Source organism: Tetrao urogallus, assembly GCF_951394365.1.
Source record: "Tetrao urogallus genome assembly, chromosome: 3".
In the NCBI taxonomy this organism is placed as follows: Eukaryota; Metazoa; Chordata; class Aves; order Galliformes; family Phasianidae; genus Tetrao; species Tetrao urogallus.
In genome coordinates this window covers 63,463,578-63,483,460 of record NC_136815.1, presented here as the reverse complement: position 1 = coordinate 63,483,460, position 19,883 = coordinate 63,463,578, and the positions used below count along the sequence as shown (strand labels likewise).

General features: G+C 43.0%; 1 protein-coding gene across 1 annotated transcript; it reads right to left on the bottom strand.

Annotated features, from left to right (window-relative positions):
- Positions 1–3,508: 3,508 nt before the first annotated feature.
- FRRS1L (ferric chelate reductase 1 like) lies at positions 3,509–10,668 on the bottom strand (the record flags this gene model as incomplete). The annotated part of the gene is made up of 5 exons (XM_079533669.1): positions 3,509–3,681; positions 4,140–4,386; positions 7,880–8,018; positions 8,494–8,578; positions 10,464–10,668. The coding sequence occupies 5 exons, from the start codon at positions 10,666–10,668 to the stop codon at positions 3,509–3,511; spliced, it is 849 nt and encodes a 282-aa protein (XP_079389795.1).
- Between the last annotated feature and the right edge of the window lie 9,215 nt (positions 10,669–19,883).

Below are 19,883 nucleotides of genomic sequence, written 5' to 3'. Positions count from 1 at the left end.
GGTTAACGTAACAAGCTATGGTCAGAGCTGAATATGGTTCTGCATGGAAAGAATATATTCAAGATTGCTAATTAATGCCTTATGGTCCTTTCCTGTCTTATCTTTCTAATTAATTATCTTTGTAATTAGCAACCAAATCAAATTTCCAAAGACCACTGTACTGTAAAGCTTTCTAAAGCCTCTGCTTCTGTGTTATGTTACCCTGCAGCAAGTTATTCTCACTCTCAAAATTAAAGTGCTTTGGAAATGTGTTATTTAATAGCTGCTTATTGGTAGTCACCATAAAGAATCTAAAAATGATCCAATTTTCAATTGCTTTGAAGAGAGCTACTTTGTAGTAACTGTACAGTAGGGATCAATCCTACTTTTAAGCATTAGGAAAGAAAACATGAAAAACAAAATACTTGCCATGTTCACTTAAATGTTAATAATTATTAGTTATCATATTAAGCTAAGCACCAATGAATTAAAGCCTTTTCATATCTCTCATAGCCTTTTTGTTCTCGTATTTACTCCCAACTACCCATATCCAAGTGCTTGTACCTTGTTTGTGTTCCTGAATTTGGAAAGCTCACAGTCCTGCTTTTCCTACAACTCCCAAAGTGCCATAATACAATAAACTTTCTTCTCTGAAGAAAAAACAAACAAACAAACAAAAAAACCACCACTTATCCTACTTCCTGATTCTAATTTATCATCATTATTTTCAGCGTTCAGTTCTCCTTAAACATTCTGCTGAACACTTAGAGAATGCACAGTTGCTTTTCTAATACCTGTGAAGCAGTATACAAAATCTTAGAACAGTTTAGCAGGGAGTAATAATAGCTCAGCCATAAATGTAAATGCCAAATAATAGATTGCTTGGCTGCTTGTTGTGGACTTTTATTTCCTCCCAGTTAATCAGAAATGCTTAATTAGTGCTAATTAAGTATTTTGAAGCTCAAGGATCAAGGTCATTTAGAAGAGCATATCTCTGCTAATATTTCAAAAAGAGAAAAATACAACAACAAAAACACCAGACAGAATGCTTAAAAGTAACCTGGGAGGGGAAAAAAAAAAGGAACTGTATTTCTACCCTAATTTAGAACGTGGGTACATCTGTGGCCTGAAGCAGTTTATGCTTTGCACTGGGCATTCCCATAAGTGGCTGTGCTTCAGCTCTGACCTCACTATTGCTTTAGAGCCTGAACTTTCAACCTTTACACAGCTCTGACTCCCTGCAGCGTGCTTTACAGCGCAAAGCAGCAATACCTGTGTTGTACATTTACCTTGGTATTAGTACTGCCATATTTAACATATGTCTCTGCCTAGGTTTAACCAGGCTATCCCTAAGTGCAGCACTGTATTAAAGGAGCCCAAATGGGTTTCTATCACACTTCAGTATGCTTCAGTTATTAGATTAGCCTTTTAGTGGGTAATCAGGGAAATGCAGTAAATAAGGCCATAAACTAAAGTAGCCCTGAGGCTACTTTGAGTAGCTGTAATTTCAGAAAAGGGGCTGTGGTATCTCAGCTCCCTGAACTGCCTATGCTTTAACACAGGAGAGAAGGAATTAGCATTAATAACTTCCTCACTTCACCTGGCTGCTTACTATAAAACTCATTATCCAAGACTTCAGCTCTCTGTTTCTGCTAATCTTAGACCTCTGTTTTACAATCATGAATGTCCAAAGCTGACCTTCCTTATCAGGTGGCTTCCACTACATATTTTATCAGATAGTGAGTTGGCTGTTCAACTTGTGGGAGGTAATTTACACGAAAGAAGCTACTATATGCACCTTCAGAGTTCACTTCAATTTGCATTATTTTCACCCCTATTTAACCTTAGTCCAGCAATTTTAAGCAAGCATATCCTTAAAGACATCAATGCAAATGTTACATGTCTCTGAGAAATCTTTCTCTAAAAATGGTAATAAAGGATTTGTGATAGAGTTTGCTATTCTTTTTCAAGCCTGTTTCACATACTTGAAGAATTGCTTTCAAGAATGTAGAGCCTAAAAAAAAACTATTAACTTCATTCCATGAAGAATGATGCAAATCCAACAAAGCTTGTTACTTTTTTTGACACTATACAGGAATGAAAATACAAAGAATGTCTAACACATATTTTAGCAGATCCTACATTACAGAGTCCTTAAGTGCATCACATTAGAGAGAAATTTGGTGCAATAATGCAAGTTGGGAAACAAATGAGCAGCTGTACCCAAACACACTCAAATGCTACACCTATACATGTCACGTGAATGACAGAAATTCTCTACACAAATTCAGTTTTCAGAACATTCTATGGCTCAAATGTATTTTGACACTTTACAGTTTGATAATATTTAGCATTCATCTTTGTATAATTTATCGGTGATAAAAAATTGAAGTGCATTTCCTCTTTAACCCATCTTTTCCACTGTAGCTATGTTTCAGCAATGATTTGATGAAACAAAAGATGCTGATCTTTTTATTAATTCCTATCTCTCCTTACAAATAATCTCAGTTATATTTCCATTTCTTTGTAAGCAAATATCTGCTGCCCATATTCACCTTTAACATGAACAGGATATACAAGAATACAACACAGAAAAACAGATTTCTTGGTACTACTGCACAACTATTTAAAAACATATTTACACATCACCAACATTACTACTTTTAAATTAAAAAAAAATCTTCATTGATTGGGAGGATGTGCTATGGCTTATTAGAAACTTCAGTGTACTCTGTGGCTTACACTTGCTTTTCCTATGTATGGAGAATTCAAATGACTGCATTCTCCTTTCCCTTTGTTTACATAATGTAATATCTCACACAAGCAGATATCTCACACAAAACAAGCAGGTATTTCTTTCAAGAAGGTTGTTGAAACACTATTGTTATAAAGACATTGATCATTTCTTTCCATTAAAAAAATCCTGTTCATGCTTGATTATGCAAGGCTAGTTTTTGAAAGTATCAGAGCAAATAAACCTTGATCAATATTAGTTAGAAAAAAACATCCAATATCCATTATGGAAGGGGAGCTTTTTTACTGCAGTGTCAGCATCCTGATCCTAAGTTCAGAAACCACACTTGGACTTTCTCTGCACCAGAAGTACCAAATGGCATTATAACATTTTCCCAAATTTGCTTTCTAGAAGCGATCTGGAAGGCATTTTTTTGTTATTTGATAAGATGTGCATCACGAAACTCTCCTAACCACACATACAGACACACCTCCCAAACACACCTACACACACACACACACACACGCACTTATTTTACAAAAGTCTTCGTTAAGCAAGTAGTCACAACACTGAATATCGTCTCCTATTTGTTCATTCATTATTCTTAAATGATTTGTCACCACTCAGCCACTCAAAAGATGGTGATTTCATTCTTCTGAGAAGCTAACTATGTTCAAAAGCAGCTAGATGACAATGGTGGTGTGATATAAATTCCAATAGAAATATGCATCATCCATCATATATCCAACCATCCTGAGAAACTTTCACTGGCAAATTCTCGTTACTTTCCAGAGGTCAAGGGGTTCCCATCAATAAATAGAAGGTCAGTGCAACAATGAGGAGCAAACAGAATGGAGAAGAGAAGGTCTGATAGGCAGCTGATGGCATGAAAATATCTTCATACTTGTAAATACTGACCACACGCTCTGATACAGGTGGTGAGTCTATATCGTGACGAGTTATAGAACCTTTAATAGGCAAGGGCAGAAAGAAATAACATCAGCTGCATTTGATTTCTAAAGATTTATCAGACAAATAGGTAGAAAGACTTAATTTTCATACACAGAAGAGCATGCAACATTACAATGTCAGTGAGTAGTTATTGCTCTGATTTCTGAAATTAAACTTCTGAATAAAACAAATGACATTCAAGTAAACAATAATCATCCTTCAGAGGAATTCAGAACTTCCAGTTATGATCTGTCCTAACTTAAATTTAGCTTTGGAGAGCAGGAACAATAGCTGCATAACCAAGAAAATATGATATGTAGGACTCTGCTAGCTATCTCACCTTCCTGTTTCTATATTCTTAAGACTGATGCTGCCAAAATTTTAATTCATTAAATATATAAGTAAGAATAATGTCACTGAAAAACATTTATCTATTTTGATACCTAAGTTGTCAGTAGCACAGACATCAACTTACCCTGAATTGCTGGACCCCAGGCAAACAGATAGTACCAATTCAAGTGCAGATCTACAATAGTTTCCTCTCGGGGAACATATACAGGACGCTTGAATCGACAAGTTACACGATTGTTTTCAAAAACCCCCTCTTCATCTCTAGCAGGATTTCTCTGGATTTCTTTAGCCCACTGACCAACGTTGTAAAAGTGCTGTATTCGGACTCTTCCGTTATCATCATGAACACAAGCCATGACATCATCTCCTCCCTACATGGTAAAAACATTTTCACAGAAGGAAAACAAGTGTCACAAAGCATTTCCTCATTTATTTATACAACTTCAACTTTTAGAAACAATCAAGACTTGGGTCTCTCACTCCCTTCTTCTAAGTTACAAATACACAGATATTCTTTTCCCTAGAAATGTTTCTTCATTCAGATGGAACAGCACGGACTAAATACTAGCAATTACTTATTCTCTCTGCATTCTTGTTTGGATCTAAGATCCAAAACAACCTAACATACACTACACATTTATAAGGCATAATAATATCACCCTGACATCACACAGTGGATGAGTAGAAGGCTATTTTCTTTCATAATGTGTGATTTTCTGGGATCTTGCTTCAGTAAAATTGGTGGTCTTGATTCCTTTATGTGTGCAAAATCTACTGTATCAGAATTGCAGACAGAAAAGCAATATAACTTAATAAGTTAGAGAAGATTAATCTACTAAATCTGTGTAGCTATTATCATAAACTACAGCCTGTCTTTTCTGATCTCATGTTCACTTATGATAATATAACTTCTCATTTATCTTAAGAGAAAATGATCAGCAAACAGTAACAATACAGAATATTGTAGAATACAAGAAAAGATTAATCTACTTGTGCCCCTTCCCATCGTATAAACTACCAATCAAAGAAACAAGGGATAGAAAGAAGTGTGAGGCAATTGTTTGTGTAAGTCATTTACAGAAACATTAAAACAGTTGTTAGAATAGTTTATTTGAGGTAACTCAAAGTTGCAGAGCATCACTCAGGTATTAATTTTAGGAGCACTGTCTTGTAGATGCCTTGCTGTCATGAACCATTAAAACACTGCAAGTTTGATGCATGGCATTTTGTTGAACGCCATGCTACTACTGGGTATCACTGCTATGTTAGACACAGGTCCCACTCTTCCAATACAAGTCCTTCTGATAGGTCACACTGATGCCACAAGCAGTGCTCACTAGCGTGACCATCTGTCAGTTTGCTGTTATGGGGAAAGGAATGAAAAAGGGCACAGTGCATCTCTTAGGACTATGCCTATGAAGGCCTTTCTGTACCTAGTATTATTGCAGGCTAACCTTCCAGCTTTGGTCTTGAGCCTATCATTGCTTTCCAACACTTATTTTCGAAGTTTAATTTTTTCTTTACCTCTGAGTACCAATCTCTCATTTTTAAGTACAAAGAGGCAAAACAAACAAGCAAACAAAATAACCAACAAAAAAAACTGTTTCCACATTCAGAAAAAAAATTAATTCTGCACCTCATTTAACAGAATGACATTACAAAATCCTAAGTAGGCACAAAAGCTTATGAGTGGAAAACTGTAATGTTATCTGAGACAAAAAAATAGGTCACAGGAGTTAAAAAAAATCTGACAACCCAATAACACTTTTTTTCCCTTGAACTTTTTGGCTATCCAGGCCACAATGTTTTCATCAGGGCCTCCACGGTACAGCCCCTTTCTCACAGCAAAGCTTTTGTGATGTAAAGTCATTTTATCATTAAAGTATCCCAGATTCCACAACATCTTCAAGCTACAACAAGGGATAAGGTCAGCAGGGGAACAAGAGAGAAAGGCAAACACCAGCTGTTTTAGTCCAGCTGACGGTAGTTCTCATATCAAATTTATAATGAAAATCTTTCAGCTTCCATTCTTATTACTGGAAGCTGTGACTTTACATGCAGTTTGGTCCACCCACCTGGGCTGAAAGGTAACGTATGCTTTAAAGCATATGTTAGTCCCAGGAACAATCATACTGTACAGACCTTCCAGCCACCAAGCACAAGCACAACTCTGTCTGCTCAGGCAAGCTCATGGGCTACAGCACACATCCTCATGGTTGGGAATTGTGCTTATGCCACCTGCCCTGCAGAAAGTCATGTTTCTGACTGAGGGCTATCATGCAGGCAGGCTGAGTAGTTTATCTGCGCTCCTGAGTAAAATGGGAGGGAGGAACTCAGAGAATATGATGGGGTCAGGGGTGGGAACACAAATGGGGCTGCATTGGATGAACTGCACTCACAGGCTGAATGGACCTGAAGTCATGGGACAGGTTGGACTGAGTGGGCTTGCAAGGGAGCACGGGGAGGGGAAGTGATAGTGCAGTGCAGAGGATGGTTGAGGGGTGTGGCAGAAAGTCTGGCAAGATCACATTGAGAAGGTTTAACTGTACTTGAAAGCAGTTATTTCTCCAAAGTCTGACTAACCATTGAAATTCAATGTCTTTGCTTTGAGTGGTAGTACAGGTACACAGGTACAGGTAGTAAAGGAGTTATAAACTACTAACATAATCTCTAATAGCTTAGGGCCAAGTATTTAAAGTTACTGACCTGCTTTGAAAATCCTATTGACTACTTGTACTTTCTAGCATCCAAACTCCTCCTGGTATTTGGCTGTAAAACCATACCTCACAACACTCTTTATGACACAAAAGATTGCTCTCTCCATTGTGTTTATTTGCAGCATCATACTCAAGACATAGTTACCGATGAGAGAAAGGCACCTGCCCTCATATTTTCTTTCTGATTCTCATTTTGGTCTGATAAAATGTTGCTAAGTTAGTGTGAGTCTTCCCATTGCCTCTCCCAGCTCTACAGCAGGATTTCCACGTTTTATACTTTTTCTGACTACTGCTTACCACTGAACAAGAAAGTACTCTCCTCTAACTAGCAATATAGAACACAGATTCAGTATTCTTCATGTACTCAGGAATATCTCTGCATGTGAAGACCAGTGTTATAAACTACATTTTAATCCTAAGCGTGTTACAAGGATCACAAAAAAAACATTTGCAGAAGTTGTCTATTGCTCAGTTTTTTTTTTATGTCCAAACAGTATATGTGCCTCTTTGCCCAGTGAAACACAACAACAAATAAGGCTCTTCACTGAACAACCAAGTAGATGAATGACCATAAAACAAAACTCAGTAAAATCCAGGAGAGATAGAAGAAGAAATCCTAACAGGATTGCTTTCTAGAGTATGTATCTAAGTGACCAGTAGTCATTTTGTCACATATTTGTGGCTTTCCTGGAATAAAACACAGAGATGAAAGAAACAAGAGGATTCCCAGAGTTCTTAAATGAAAGCCATATTTGTATCAGCAAAAGACAGATGATTTACTTAAGAATGGAACTATGTGATATTTAGTTCCTGATGTGCCTTTTGTCCAAGTAACACCAACATGAAAAACTCAACAGGATATTATAATAAAAAGACAAAAAGCTAATAATATTCAAACAGTCAAAGATAAACCAAAACACTGCTGTACTATTTAGCAAAGAAGGGAAAGGACATGCTACTAAGGATGAGGCAGTTCTGAGGAGACAGCAGACCTAGCTTCTGCTCCCCGGTGACTATTGGGTACTTTGCTTTCAGCAAGTCAGTTTTTACATACGTGCTCTGCTTCTGACAGATAAAACATAAAATATTGATATTCTGGCATGCAAAAGTGTTCACATATCAACGTGAAGAACTTTAAGAACCTTACCATTTTCTTGTCTGAGGAAAATCCCACTGCTACCCAGCCATCGGTATCAGCACTCAACTCAAATTCAACATCAGCTCCTATTCTACGATAACTTAGGAAGTAGTCACAGGTCTCTGCATTACAGCCAGGTTTGCCGTACCTAAATGGAAATGGAAAAACATGCAAACTTTGCCTTTCAATTTCTTGCTGTAGATATTATGTTTCTACAAGAAACACTAAAAGAATGTACTTTGGTAGAGTGGTGGTAAAACACAAATCACACTAAAGTAGTACTGTTAATTGCTTGCAAATATTACCTTTTTAGAATAAGAACATATTATGTTTAATCATAATGACAAGCAATTACATACGCACAGTGTTACTGTGTTGAAATGCCGAGTCCCTGTTCTGTAAGTTAGCGCTTCAAGAAAATGCAAAGATCATAAATTAATCTAGTCCACAACTCTGATGTCCTTAAATAATCTCATTTACTTAAACAAAACAGTCCTACACTATAGAGTAGGTTCCCAAATAATATGGATCCCAAATGAATATGGAACATTGATCAAACTCTTGAATGCAATCAGTCAACATTTGCGAATGTAAAGGTACCTGCATTTTTATCAAAGACTGACCTGAAGCATCCCTTCGTTTTTCCACAGTCATCCACTCTGATTTTTGCAAATGGATCCACAGGAGGTGCAGTAGGGAAAGGGTAACCTGTAGAATGAGAATAAAGCATAACCAGAAAGATACGAGGAGAAAAAAGAAGTAACACTGAAGAGAAAGAGTTCCAATAGTGTTTACTTTGACTGGTGATAACTGAGCTGTACTGATGAGGGACTACCTTGTCACAGACACAGGCCCTCTATCAGTAGGTCCAGGATTGAGATACTAAAATAACATAGAGAAATGAAAACATTTCCTCAGGTTTGCAACATTCTTCAGGTGGGGGAGAACAGCGCTGGAGCACAACTTTGCTACAATGAGAGCAGGAAGCCTTCCACTGACCATGTAAGCTTTGGCAGCACGAACATGGAGCAGGGCATTCAGCTAAGGCTTGGGGCTCTCCGCTCGGCTGGCTCTTCGTGCATGCTTGGATCCCTCGGAATATCTGAAAGGGAGAGAATTCTGACTTCTCAGCTTTAGGAATGGATACTGAAGGGATACTTTCTCCTTTAAGAAGTACAGAAAACATGCATTGAGTGTGGAAGGGAAGAGTATCAAAACAGGCAATGCCTGCAGCAATGACCTACAACCACTTGTGAGGTAAGGCACAGAGGAGACAGATAAGGAAGGATCTATGACTCCAGGCAATAGCTTATCTGCTCTACTGTAATACACTGAAGACATGGCATGAACATCTGCAAGCAGACCTTTCCTCTCATAGAATCACAGAATCATTAAGGTTGGAAAGAACTTCTAGGATTATCAAGTCCATCCCCACCATGCCTACTATGTCCCTCAGTGCCACATATATATATTTCTCAAATACCTCCAGGGACTTCACCACATCCCTGGGCAGCCTGTGCCACTGCTTCTACACTCTTTCTGAGAAGAAATCTTTCCTAATATTCAACCTGAATCTCCCCTGGCACAACTTGAGGCCATCACTTCTCATCTTATTACACAGATTTTACAAATAGCCACCTTCAGTTTTGGTTCATCTAACCTGCAAGAGGGAAGGTTCTGTGTTCTTTTCATCATGTCAACAATGCACACCATAGGTTTTACTGTGAAAAACTTTCAATATTAAATATATGTTTTTCTCTGCAGATTAGTTTTGGCTTGCAGAGGTTCAGTTTCGTTCTATGAACATTGGTATTTTAATGTGATTTTAGTCTGCCACCTTAAAAACAAAGCATTAAGTTGTGAAGCCAGAAAGTGCTCTGAAAGTTGCAGGCTGCAGCATCTCCAAACAAACAGGAGCATGTGCCCTGCCCCCCAGGCACTGGGCTCCACGAGCCCCGATTCACCTTCTAGGTGAATCTGATAGTGCTAAAGGAGAGAGGAAATAGGCCATAACCCGCAAATTACAGCTTCCATTGGCCACACCATGAGCTAGGTAAAGCAGTCAGCTGGTTTAAGCATACAAAGCTAGCAACATTTCACAGCAGTTCATAGTGGAGCATCAGCACGAGACTGACTGTAGTACATCCCACCTTCTCACTGCTTCATTTTTTCCCACTCTATCCAAAATCTGTTTCGAAAAAGAAAAACGCGGCCGAATTTCTTGCCAGTCACGCCATCACACGGCTTTTTAACAATCCGACAAACCCCTCCATCACTCTTCCGTGCCGTCTCCCACACGACCGAGCGGCCGAGCATCGCACGCCGGCCGCCGCCTCCCACTGCCCTCGGCCAGGCCCTGAGCCCGTGCCCCGCCGCCCTTCGCTGCCTATGTGCCCGCAGACCCGAGGCGGGGAGCCCGCCGAGCCTGGTGCGGCGCGCGGCGGCCCGCACGGCGGTGGCTGCGGGCAGAAGATGGCGGCAGGCGCTGGCCTTCGTCCTGAACGCCGCCGCCGCCGCCGCCCGCCCGCCCCGGCTCCGCGCGGCCCCCGCCGCCCGCCTGCCCGCCCTCCCGCACGGCCGCCCCGCGGCGCACCCTCCTCGGAGAGGTAGCGCAGGTCGTAGAACTCGCTGGCGAAGGTGCCGTACGAGGAGTCGTGGTGCGGCCGCGCCGCCTCCTCGCCCTGCTCCCCGCCGCCCGCCTCCCGCCGCCCGCCGCCCTCCTCCGCCGGGCTGGCGGCGGAGCCGGCCAGGAGCAGCAGCAGCAGCAGCCGCCGAGCGCCGGCGCTCCGCACCGCCATGGCGGCGGCGGCGGCGGGGTGGGGAGGCGGCGGCGCCGAGCGCGCCCGCCCCGGGCTGCTGCGCCGCCGGCAGCGCGGGGGCGGCGGGGAAGGAGCCGCAGCGGAGAGGAGAGACCGCCCCGGGGTCGGCGGGGGCGCGGGGAGGGAACATAGGACGGGGCGTGGGACGGCCCCGCGTGGCGGCCCCGCAAAAGGTCTCGGCGCCCCGGGAGCGGCGGAGCCGTCCCGCCCGCCTGCTGCACGCCGGGTCCGTGTGGGGTTGGAAGAGTTGTGAGGTGGGACCGAGTTACGTTCATCGCAGGTAAAGCAGCCGCTCGCTGGCAGCCGCTCGTTCGTTCTCGCATGGTGTGCGGCTTACCCGCGGGTGTGCGTGCGCCCACCTGACGGGGCGGCGGGCTTCGCCAAGCCACCAGAGCCGCGTTGCGCGCAGGTAAGCCCGGGCTGGCCAGCGGGACGGCGCGGCCCGCGTGTGCTTCTGCTGCGTGGTGCCCGCGGGTAGCACTAAGGCAGCGGCCTCGCACACTACTTCAGGGCTTGGTTGTGCCTTCTGGTCAGAACTCCTCGCTTTTTAGTGGGGTTTTGCGTGGTTGCACTTCCTCTACTCGGCCAAACTTCGGGGGGTGGTGGTGGGACAGCTGAACGACGGGCTGCAGTTGGCAGTACCCTAACAATTACAGTGACACCTTTCATTTCTGATCGCTGACGACTGCCTGGAGTTACTCTCAGATGGGGCTGCTTTTGGGGTGAGTCCATGCCCCTGGGCTGTCAGAGGCACTGACTGCTGCAGTGCTCCCAGCGAGCACCAAGTGCTCACTCCAAACAGAGCAGCATTCACTCAGGGCTAAAAAGTGCAAGAGTAATTTTGATCACATGCAAATTCAATGTGTTCTGAGGCAACCTATGTAAGAAGCTGTGGGAGAGCAGCACCATGCTCAGATACAAAATAATGAGTCTCTTCTTCCCCTTGAAATGCAGTTTGGCAAACTTTGCAGGGCCAATGGAAAACAAGCAAACAGCAATAGAAAAACCCTTACAAATCAGGCTAATGGGAAAATAAGGCTGTGGCTTATTCTTTCCAGCACTAATCAGCTCTGATGAAGGCCCCCCATCTCCTTTTGGAAATAGCCACCCAACTGCCATACTGCCTGTGAATAAGCATTTGCTCAGCACTGGAACAGCTGTCAGCTGTGTGCATTCTCTCCTCACTGGAAGCAGGCTTGAGAGCACTGTGCAATGCTTCACAGCAACAGTAAATATGTGGGATGTTTATCTGCATTGCACGCACTTACATGAGAGCTATCATTTAAATCTGACAGCTGAGATACTGTCAGTGATCGCACTGGAGCTGTGCTCATTTACAAAGTTGAAGATACTGCTTCTGACCCTATTGTGTTTGCCTCCTTCCTGTTAAATTCTTTAAATTAAAAATTAAAACAACTATTGACATTTTTTTTTCTTTTTTTCTTTTTTTCCTAAAACCTCACCTAAGCGTTGTCCCTGTTACCAAAACGGCTTGCTTGTAGAAAGCAGTGCCATAGTTCCACTGCTGGAGCACTTATGAGGACCCTTGTTATTTCACAGAGAAGAGTGTAGTGGCATTTGCAGCAAACAGGAGAATCCACAGTGCAACTAACAGCAATGCCTGTGTGGCAGCACTTCTGCAGGGAAGATCCCAATGTAATTGAGTAGTTAAGGCTGCCAACCAAAAATTATTAGCAAGAGTCTGTGGCTCTGTGGCGAGGTGGAGTCTGGCAAGTAGTAGCCCAGGTCTGGGGCCCTGTCCTGTAAAGAAAGGCTGAGGGAGTTGGGCTTGTTCAGCCTGGAGAAGGCTCTGGGGAGACCTCATTGTGTCCTTCCAGTACTTGAAGGGAACTTATAATCAAGAGGGAGACCAACTTCTTACGTGGTCTGACTGTGAAAGGATAAGGGAGAGTGGCTTTAAACTAAAAGAGGTGAGATGTATGTCAGATGGTATGAAGAAATTCTTTACGCAGTGTAATGGGACGCTGGAACAAGTTGCCAAGAGAAGCAGTAGATACCCTAACTGGAAGCATTCAAGTCTAGGTTGGATGGTGTCCTGGGCACCCTGGTTTGTTGGGTGGCAACCCTGTCCATTGCAGCAGAGTTGGAACTACATGGTCTTTAAGATCCCTTCCAACCTAAGCCATTCTGTGATTCTATGAAACTGGTTTCATGAGCAGTGTTAATTCTTGAATATTCAAACTTTTGATGTGCTGTACTTTGTGGCTTGCACAACTTGGTGACACCTTTCCTGGGTGGGACATACAAATGACACATTATATATGAACTGCATGCTAGAAGGCACTGTGCTCCTTCAGCATGGAGCCACAGACTCATATCCTGAGTTGGAAGGGACACACAGGGATTGTTAAGTCAAACTCCTGGTTCCAACATGACCACCCAAAATCAAACCCTACATCTGAGAGCATTGTCCAAACACTCCTTAAAATACAGCAGCTTGGGGCCATGACCTCTGCCCTGGGGAGCCTTTTCCAGTGGCAATAGTGGGAGTCAGAGGTCTGGTGATTTCCAGTGCTTCTTAAGCTATTATCTTCTGCTTCAGGGAGATCCAGCAGCCAAAATGCCTCTATGATTTATTCACACTATCCTGGACAATTTCTTTGTTTGCTGGTGCTCAATCTAGCCATCCATTCCCAGAACTGGAGGTTGGGATTTTTCTCACTCATCCCTGGAGGCTAGTCTCTTGATTCTGCATATTGCTCAAAATATACTTTTCCCCTGTTCATTCATGTTCATTCATTTGGGGCTGTTTGGACTAGAAATGAAAGCTTCAGGAATAAGTTACGGCATGAGTGTCCAACCTATTGCCTTGCCTGGGCCACACTAAAGGAAAAGGAATTGTCTTGGACTGCATATACATAGGTTGCAGTGAAAGTAATGTCTCCTATCTATTTCCATGGCAATGATAACAAATACATACAGCACAATAACACCATTTAATAGAGCACATTCTTAGCTACAAAACACTATTTTTTCAGCATAGTAATCACCATTAACTCTGCATTTTTGCCAGCAGTAAACAAGAGTCTGAATGCTATGCTTGTAAAAATCTGTACTGCCGGAGGTGACCCACTGTCACTGTTACCACTTCTGAAACACCACCCTTTGCCTCTGTTGGTCTCTACAAACATTGAGCAGGCGTCAGTGAATCTCAGTGGGTGCAATTTTTTCCACATAGAGGGATTCAGTGATGACCTTTGCTCCACCTGCACTTCCATGTCAGATGCCATTTTGTTAGACTGCTCCTCTGCTGCCATCTGTCACACAGCAACAACATGTAATGAAATATTGGTGGGAAGGTGCTCTCCATGCAGAGCACTCCATGCTCTGGTTTCAGCTCTGTCAGGTTTAATAGCACACAGATGTTCAGTTGATGCTGAGGGGCCAGGCCAAGCCACTTGGTGGGGCAGAGCTAAACCGCGGTGATGGTGCAGGGCAAGTAGTGGGACACACTGGAAACCGTGCCAGGCTGCATGTGACATAGGCCGCAGGTAGGACATGCCTGAGTTATGCGTTAGATAACAGATGCAAAAATAAATCTTGTTTCAATCTCCAGTTTTTTTGTTGTTCAGGAGTGACTGTAGCTCTGTACTGAGGGGACTGGGAGGTAAAACTCTCTTGTCGTTTAACAACCTGACATGGGGAGAGGGCTGTGGAAAGGCCAGTAATGCTGGCAGAGTTTGAATCCACTGAAACCTCTAATGCGTGTCCTCTGTGCTCATTCTTTTGGGATCACTCATCTGAAACAGATTTCTCCTCTGCTTCTGTGGTCAGGCACATGGGATCCTGCACCAGAAGAAGCAACTATTGCTTTCCTTCTTCTATCCATAATCTAATGGATTTTCTCCATTTAATTGTCCTCTTTTAAAAGGCTCAGCTTCCTTACTCAGCTCATGGCAGCTTATTACTGTTTCTGGTGTGCTCCCAAATACAGAATACGGTCAAGTTTTTACAGCTTCTTCCTCAACATATCTATGCCTCAAGAAAAGCTCCTTAAACTTTAATGCTCCTGTCTATTTCCATCAAGTCGACATGTCAAAAACTCAGTAGGTATCCACCAATGCTAATAAAACAACTCATGAGACAGCAGCATTCTTGCAATAACTCTGCAATAATCTCAACTGGAATTTGTAATCCATATGCTGTTTCCTCAAACCCTTACTGCAGACTTGTTCAATGTGGTATATGTATTTGCCCTGCCAGTAAGTTATCTTAGGTTTCCCTTAATTAAACAGCAATATAAATTATAGAAATTAAGCAGTCACCTTGATTGCTTTGAAAAGAACTACCATGCTGTAGTTAACGACCCATGACTACAAAATACGGTAGTTGCATTAGTGACTTAGATATGAAAGAAAATATACTAGGAATATCTTGCAGTCAGAGATTTTTCAAGATTTTTGTTGAAGGAAAAAATGTTGGGTGACAATTAATTAAGAACATCTTCTGTGAGAAAAACAGTGGTCATCTTAGAAAAACAAAGAAACCTAGCGAAGGAAAAGATGTGTGGGATTTCAGAAAGCTGCTAGGCAAGGGATGTATAAGGCTTTTGGAGGCATGGTACTGCTTCACATCTTTTGGAAAAAGACAAGAAAATGCCGACTCTCAGTATGTTACCATCCAAATAAAAACTGCTTTAGATCATTAGATCATCTTTTGCTTAGCACTGGTAAACCTTGCTTTTCCTGCCTACGTGGAATTACATATCTGGTCTTGATCCAACGGCCATCATGCTTCTGCTGCCCATACTGCTCACAACAGCACTCTTTCTGTAAAATTAACCTAATGTGGGAAAAAAGCAGTGTCTCTGAGTTCTGTTTTGAAAGCATAGCATGCCTCAATCTGAAGACTAAGCCCTGCAGTTTTAGACACTAAATCAGCATGAGTTTTGCTTCAGCAAGCACTACGGAGCCTTCCCAAAGCATATGGAAATGGTGCAGGTTTTGTGTGTGGTGTGTGTGTATGCGTGTGCTTGTTTACATCAGGCAGTCATTTCTTTTCTCTGAAGTTGTGTATTTTTACCTCTCTGGCACTCCATGCCACCCCAGCATGAATGAAGTGCTGGGAGGTAGAGCTGCCCTGGAAGCCAGATCTGCCAGATGGTGGCACAATGTGCACCAGGAGGTGTTGAAGCAAAAATATCCCCATTTTTATAAAGTCCTTGCTACAAAAGGCTATTTATAGCATTATTCTAATAAGGAGCCAAAACAGAGCAGCCTTTTATTAGAACTCGCAATAGAGGGCATAGCACTGAGGCCTCCCCATGCAGAAATACATTTACTTATTGTGCAAAAATTGGCCCAGAGAGCTGAAAATTCAGCTTGTATTAGCAAAGAGCTCATTTAGGTAGGAATGTTTTAAGGAGTTTAAGCAGTACTGGCAGAATTCAATTAATTCCACGTGTGACAATGTCATTTCATACTAATTAGTTAGGAACTCAGAAATAAGAATTAACAAAAAAAAAAAAAATAAAAAATCCCCATTTCCTCCTGAGACTCCATCCAGAGAACTGCAGGAAAAGTTTTTTTAAAAAGTTCTGTGTGCTGGAGAACAGTCTTTCCCTGATAGTTCAGAGCCTAAATAAGAGCAATAGTCAAAGAAATAATAATTAACAATAATGATAATGCCCTTGTCTTCGAAGTGGGCGTAAGCAAGGCAGGAGAAAAGAACTCTTAGTTTGCTTCTCTGCTGTTTTTTGCCTGTGGAAGCTGGAGCAGCTCCAAACAAGGGTAACACGTTCGCATTGCACCCGTTCCAGCAAAAGCCTCAGGAAGGGACATCTGCTTCAGACAACCCAGGGATGAAATCCCGGGACCAGCGGCTTTCTCTCTCCCAAAGATGCCGGGGCACGGCCTCAACGTGTCCTGCCTGGGGCTTCCCCGAGAAAATCGCCTCCGTCGCCCTTTGAAGGATGCGGGCAGTAGCGGCATCGGGCCGCCGAGGGGCGCCACGGCACCGCAGGTCGAGCGCTGCCCCCCCCGCTCCGGCCCGCCGCTGCTGCTGCTGGGCTGCCCCCTCCTTCAGAGAGGGCGGGGACCCTGCCCGAGCCGCCACGAACTCGGGACCCCCAGGTATGCAGCAGTACGACAGCTACAGGGTCCTTCCAGCCTACTTTCCGCGCTCACCCACTGAACGTGTGTAAAGCATTAGTGGGAGCCATCAGCAACAGAGGGAGCACGACATGCACACAGAGAGATGAGGAACGATTTTAGGGTGGAAAGATTCAGAGCCCTCTGCATATAACTAGTAGGAAAATAAAGGCTTTCTCAGGTAGTAGGGCCAATTGCATAGCACTGACAGGAAATTACATTGTAAATCCTCGCTTTTGTCTGAAACAGCACTCTCTGCATGCCATTATTGAAAGGCACATCTGTGCTCATTACCTGTGCTCATATAGAAGTCAGAGAGATGGGTATAGAGTGATTGCTGACTTCAGAGCGACCTGCACCTTTGTTGCTGCTTAAAACAAGGGGAAAATCAGTTGCAGCCAAGACATTTGGTATCAAAGAATAGGAGGTGAATGGAGCCTCTCAGAAGCCTCAGTGCAGATTGTGCTGACATCCGTGAGGTGTGTGGGAGACATGGAACCTTGGATGCAGGAGTGAACCCAGCATAAAGCCATTTACCTCGCTCTGATCTGTCCCAAAGGTCTGCTACCAGTAGAGCCTTGAAGAGCATGAAATGTCTGCAAATAATGTAAAAAAGACACATTTAATATTTTACTTGTTATTGGTTTAAACTAACCAATTGCAGTTATACTTCTCGCAGTGCCAAAGAGGTCAGAATGGGATATTTCCTCAAAGATATCAGAGTACAGGACTATTTTATAAAATACATGAGCCAGTCAGTGTGTGGGCAAACACATCACATTTGAGGGTTGTTAGAAGATAATTTGTGTCCTTTGGAAAGGATCTAGAAGTACCAGTTACTCCTCTTGCTTCTACTAACCAAAGAAGGATAAATGGCTGGTATTTTCTTGTTAAGGTCTTTATGCAACACCAGAAATAAATAATAGAATCACAGAGACTTTAAGGCTGGAAATGACCTCTGAGATCATCCAGTCCAACCACCAACCCATCCTACCATGCCTACTAACCATGTCCCTCAGTGCCACACTCACACATTTCTTGAACACCTTCAGGGACAGTGACTCCACCACTTCCCTGGGCAGCCTGTTCCAATGCCTCACTGCACTTTCTGAGAAGAAATCTTTCCTAATACCCAACCTAAACTGCCCCCTTGTGCAACTTGAGGTCATTCCCTCTCTTCCTGTCACGGGTACCTGGGAGAAGAGGGCAATCTCATCTCACTACAACCTCCTGTCTGTGGTCGCTGTAGGGATCAGTAATGTCTCCCTGAGCCTCCTCTTCTCTTGACTGAACAATCCCAGTCCCTCAGCCTCTCACCATAAAACTTGTTTTCCAGATTCTTCACAGTGTCACTGCCCTTCCCTGGACACACTCCAGGGCCTCAGTGTCTTTCTTGTAGTGAAATAATAAACTTATGTCTTCATGTTTCTATTTTGCAGCTACGTAACATATCCTCAGGTTACTTCAATGTTTTTCTTGCTTACAGGGATAAACCTAATTAAAGAATGGGTATTTAACTGACTTGTCTTCATTTGCCAGCCAACATGTGCACAGAGCAAAGGTTGCCAACAGCCTAAGGTGCACTCCATGCAGAACCCCCTTCCTTATACTTCAAATAAATGACAGCATATGATGAATTCTGAAGCCCTTTCAGTATGTTGCTAACTTGATGCTTTGAGCTTTGTTCTGATGCTGTTGCTATGCTGATTTAAGACAGGAAAATAATCTTTACAGCATTTACTGAAACCAGAGTTCATCAGCGGGAAAGGGAAACAGTGGGAAAAAAATCCAGACATCAATCTGGTACTCAGAGAAAAAAAAAAATTCTTCCGCTCTGCCATTCTGTTTCCCTGCATGTGTGCTTAGCTCTCCCAATGCCCTTGAAAATATTTGCATATGCCAGCACCCCACTAAATGCAGCAGCAGGTGGCAAAAAGGCTTAGGTTTGCTCAGTACTTCTCACTGGTAGCAGCAGCATTCTCTTGCCAGCACCCTGCAGCCTCCCCGACCCCAGGTATTGCTGGGACAAAATCCTTCCACCTATTGCAGAAAGGCGGAAACCTGGAACTAAACAGAAAAAGCAGAGGAGCTGGTGTCTGCTGCTGACGCCATCTGTAGACACTGTAAATCTGCCATCTCAGTTTTCTTCTAGACATCCCCAGGAGAGATGAGTTTGTGCATGCCATTAGTCCTTTCGAGTGCCAGCCACATGCTGAAGAAAAAAAATCCCAAAAGAACAGTGCATGACAGGCTGAGGAGGTGCAATGACTTAAACTGTGCAGGATGCAAGCAACACGGTGTTAGGTAAGGAGCAGACGCCATTATATTCCCTCTAGGATGGAGCAAGAGAGATGTGGCAGCCACGCTTGCGAAGCAGCACAACTTTCTCCATCCATAGCAAATCACAGAATGTCCTGAGTTGGAAGGGATGCACAAGGGTCATCAAGTACAACTCCTGGCTCCACACAGGACAACACAAAAAAAAATCAGACCATATGTCTGAGAGCATTATCCAGATGTTTCTTGAACTCCAGCAAGCTCAGTGCCATGGCATGTGTTCTGGGGAATCTGCTCCAGTGCCCAACCACACAGCATGAAAGAAACCTCAAACTTATAAAAACCTGTATTTGTAGGAAAGTACCAATATCGACAGTATTTTCCAGCAAATGTCAAGAAAAGTGTGTCTTTTTTAAATTCTCTTCAGGAAACCAGAGTTTTTTTTTTTATCTTAACTTTTTCCTCAAACTTACAGCAAAAGACTGTTATATTCATATACATACATACAGGTTGCTCTTATCCAAAGAATTATCACCAGAAAATTGAGTTTTGATACTTCTCTTCATTCGGAGAATTCTGGCTTTTCATTGCCAGTTTGAAAAGAGGTTTCAGAAAACAAGAAACTCCTGCTTCTGAGAAACTTTTTCCTGACAGCCAGGCCATGCTGAAGCTGAGGTTAGCAACAGTCATTCCAGCCACTCCGCCCAGCTACCTGCGCATGTATGGTGACTCAACTTCTAATGACACAGTCACACATTCATTTTTCCACTGAACCTGTCCCCTTTGACAGCTTGCAATAAATGAAAG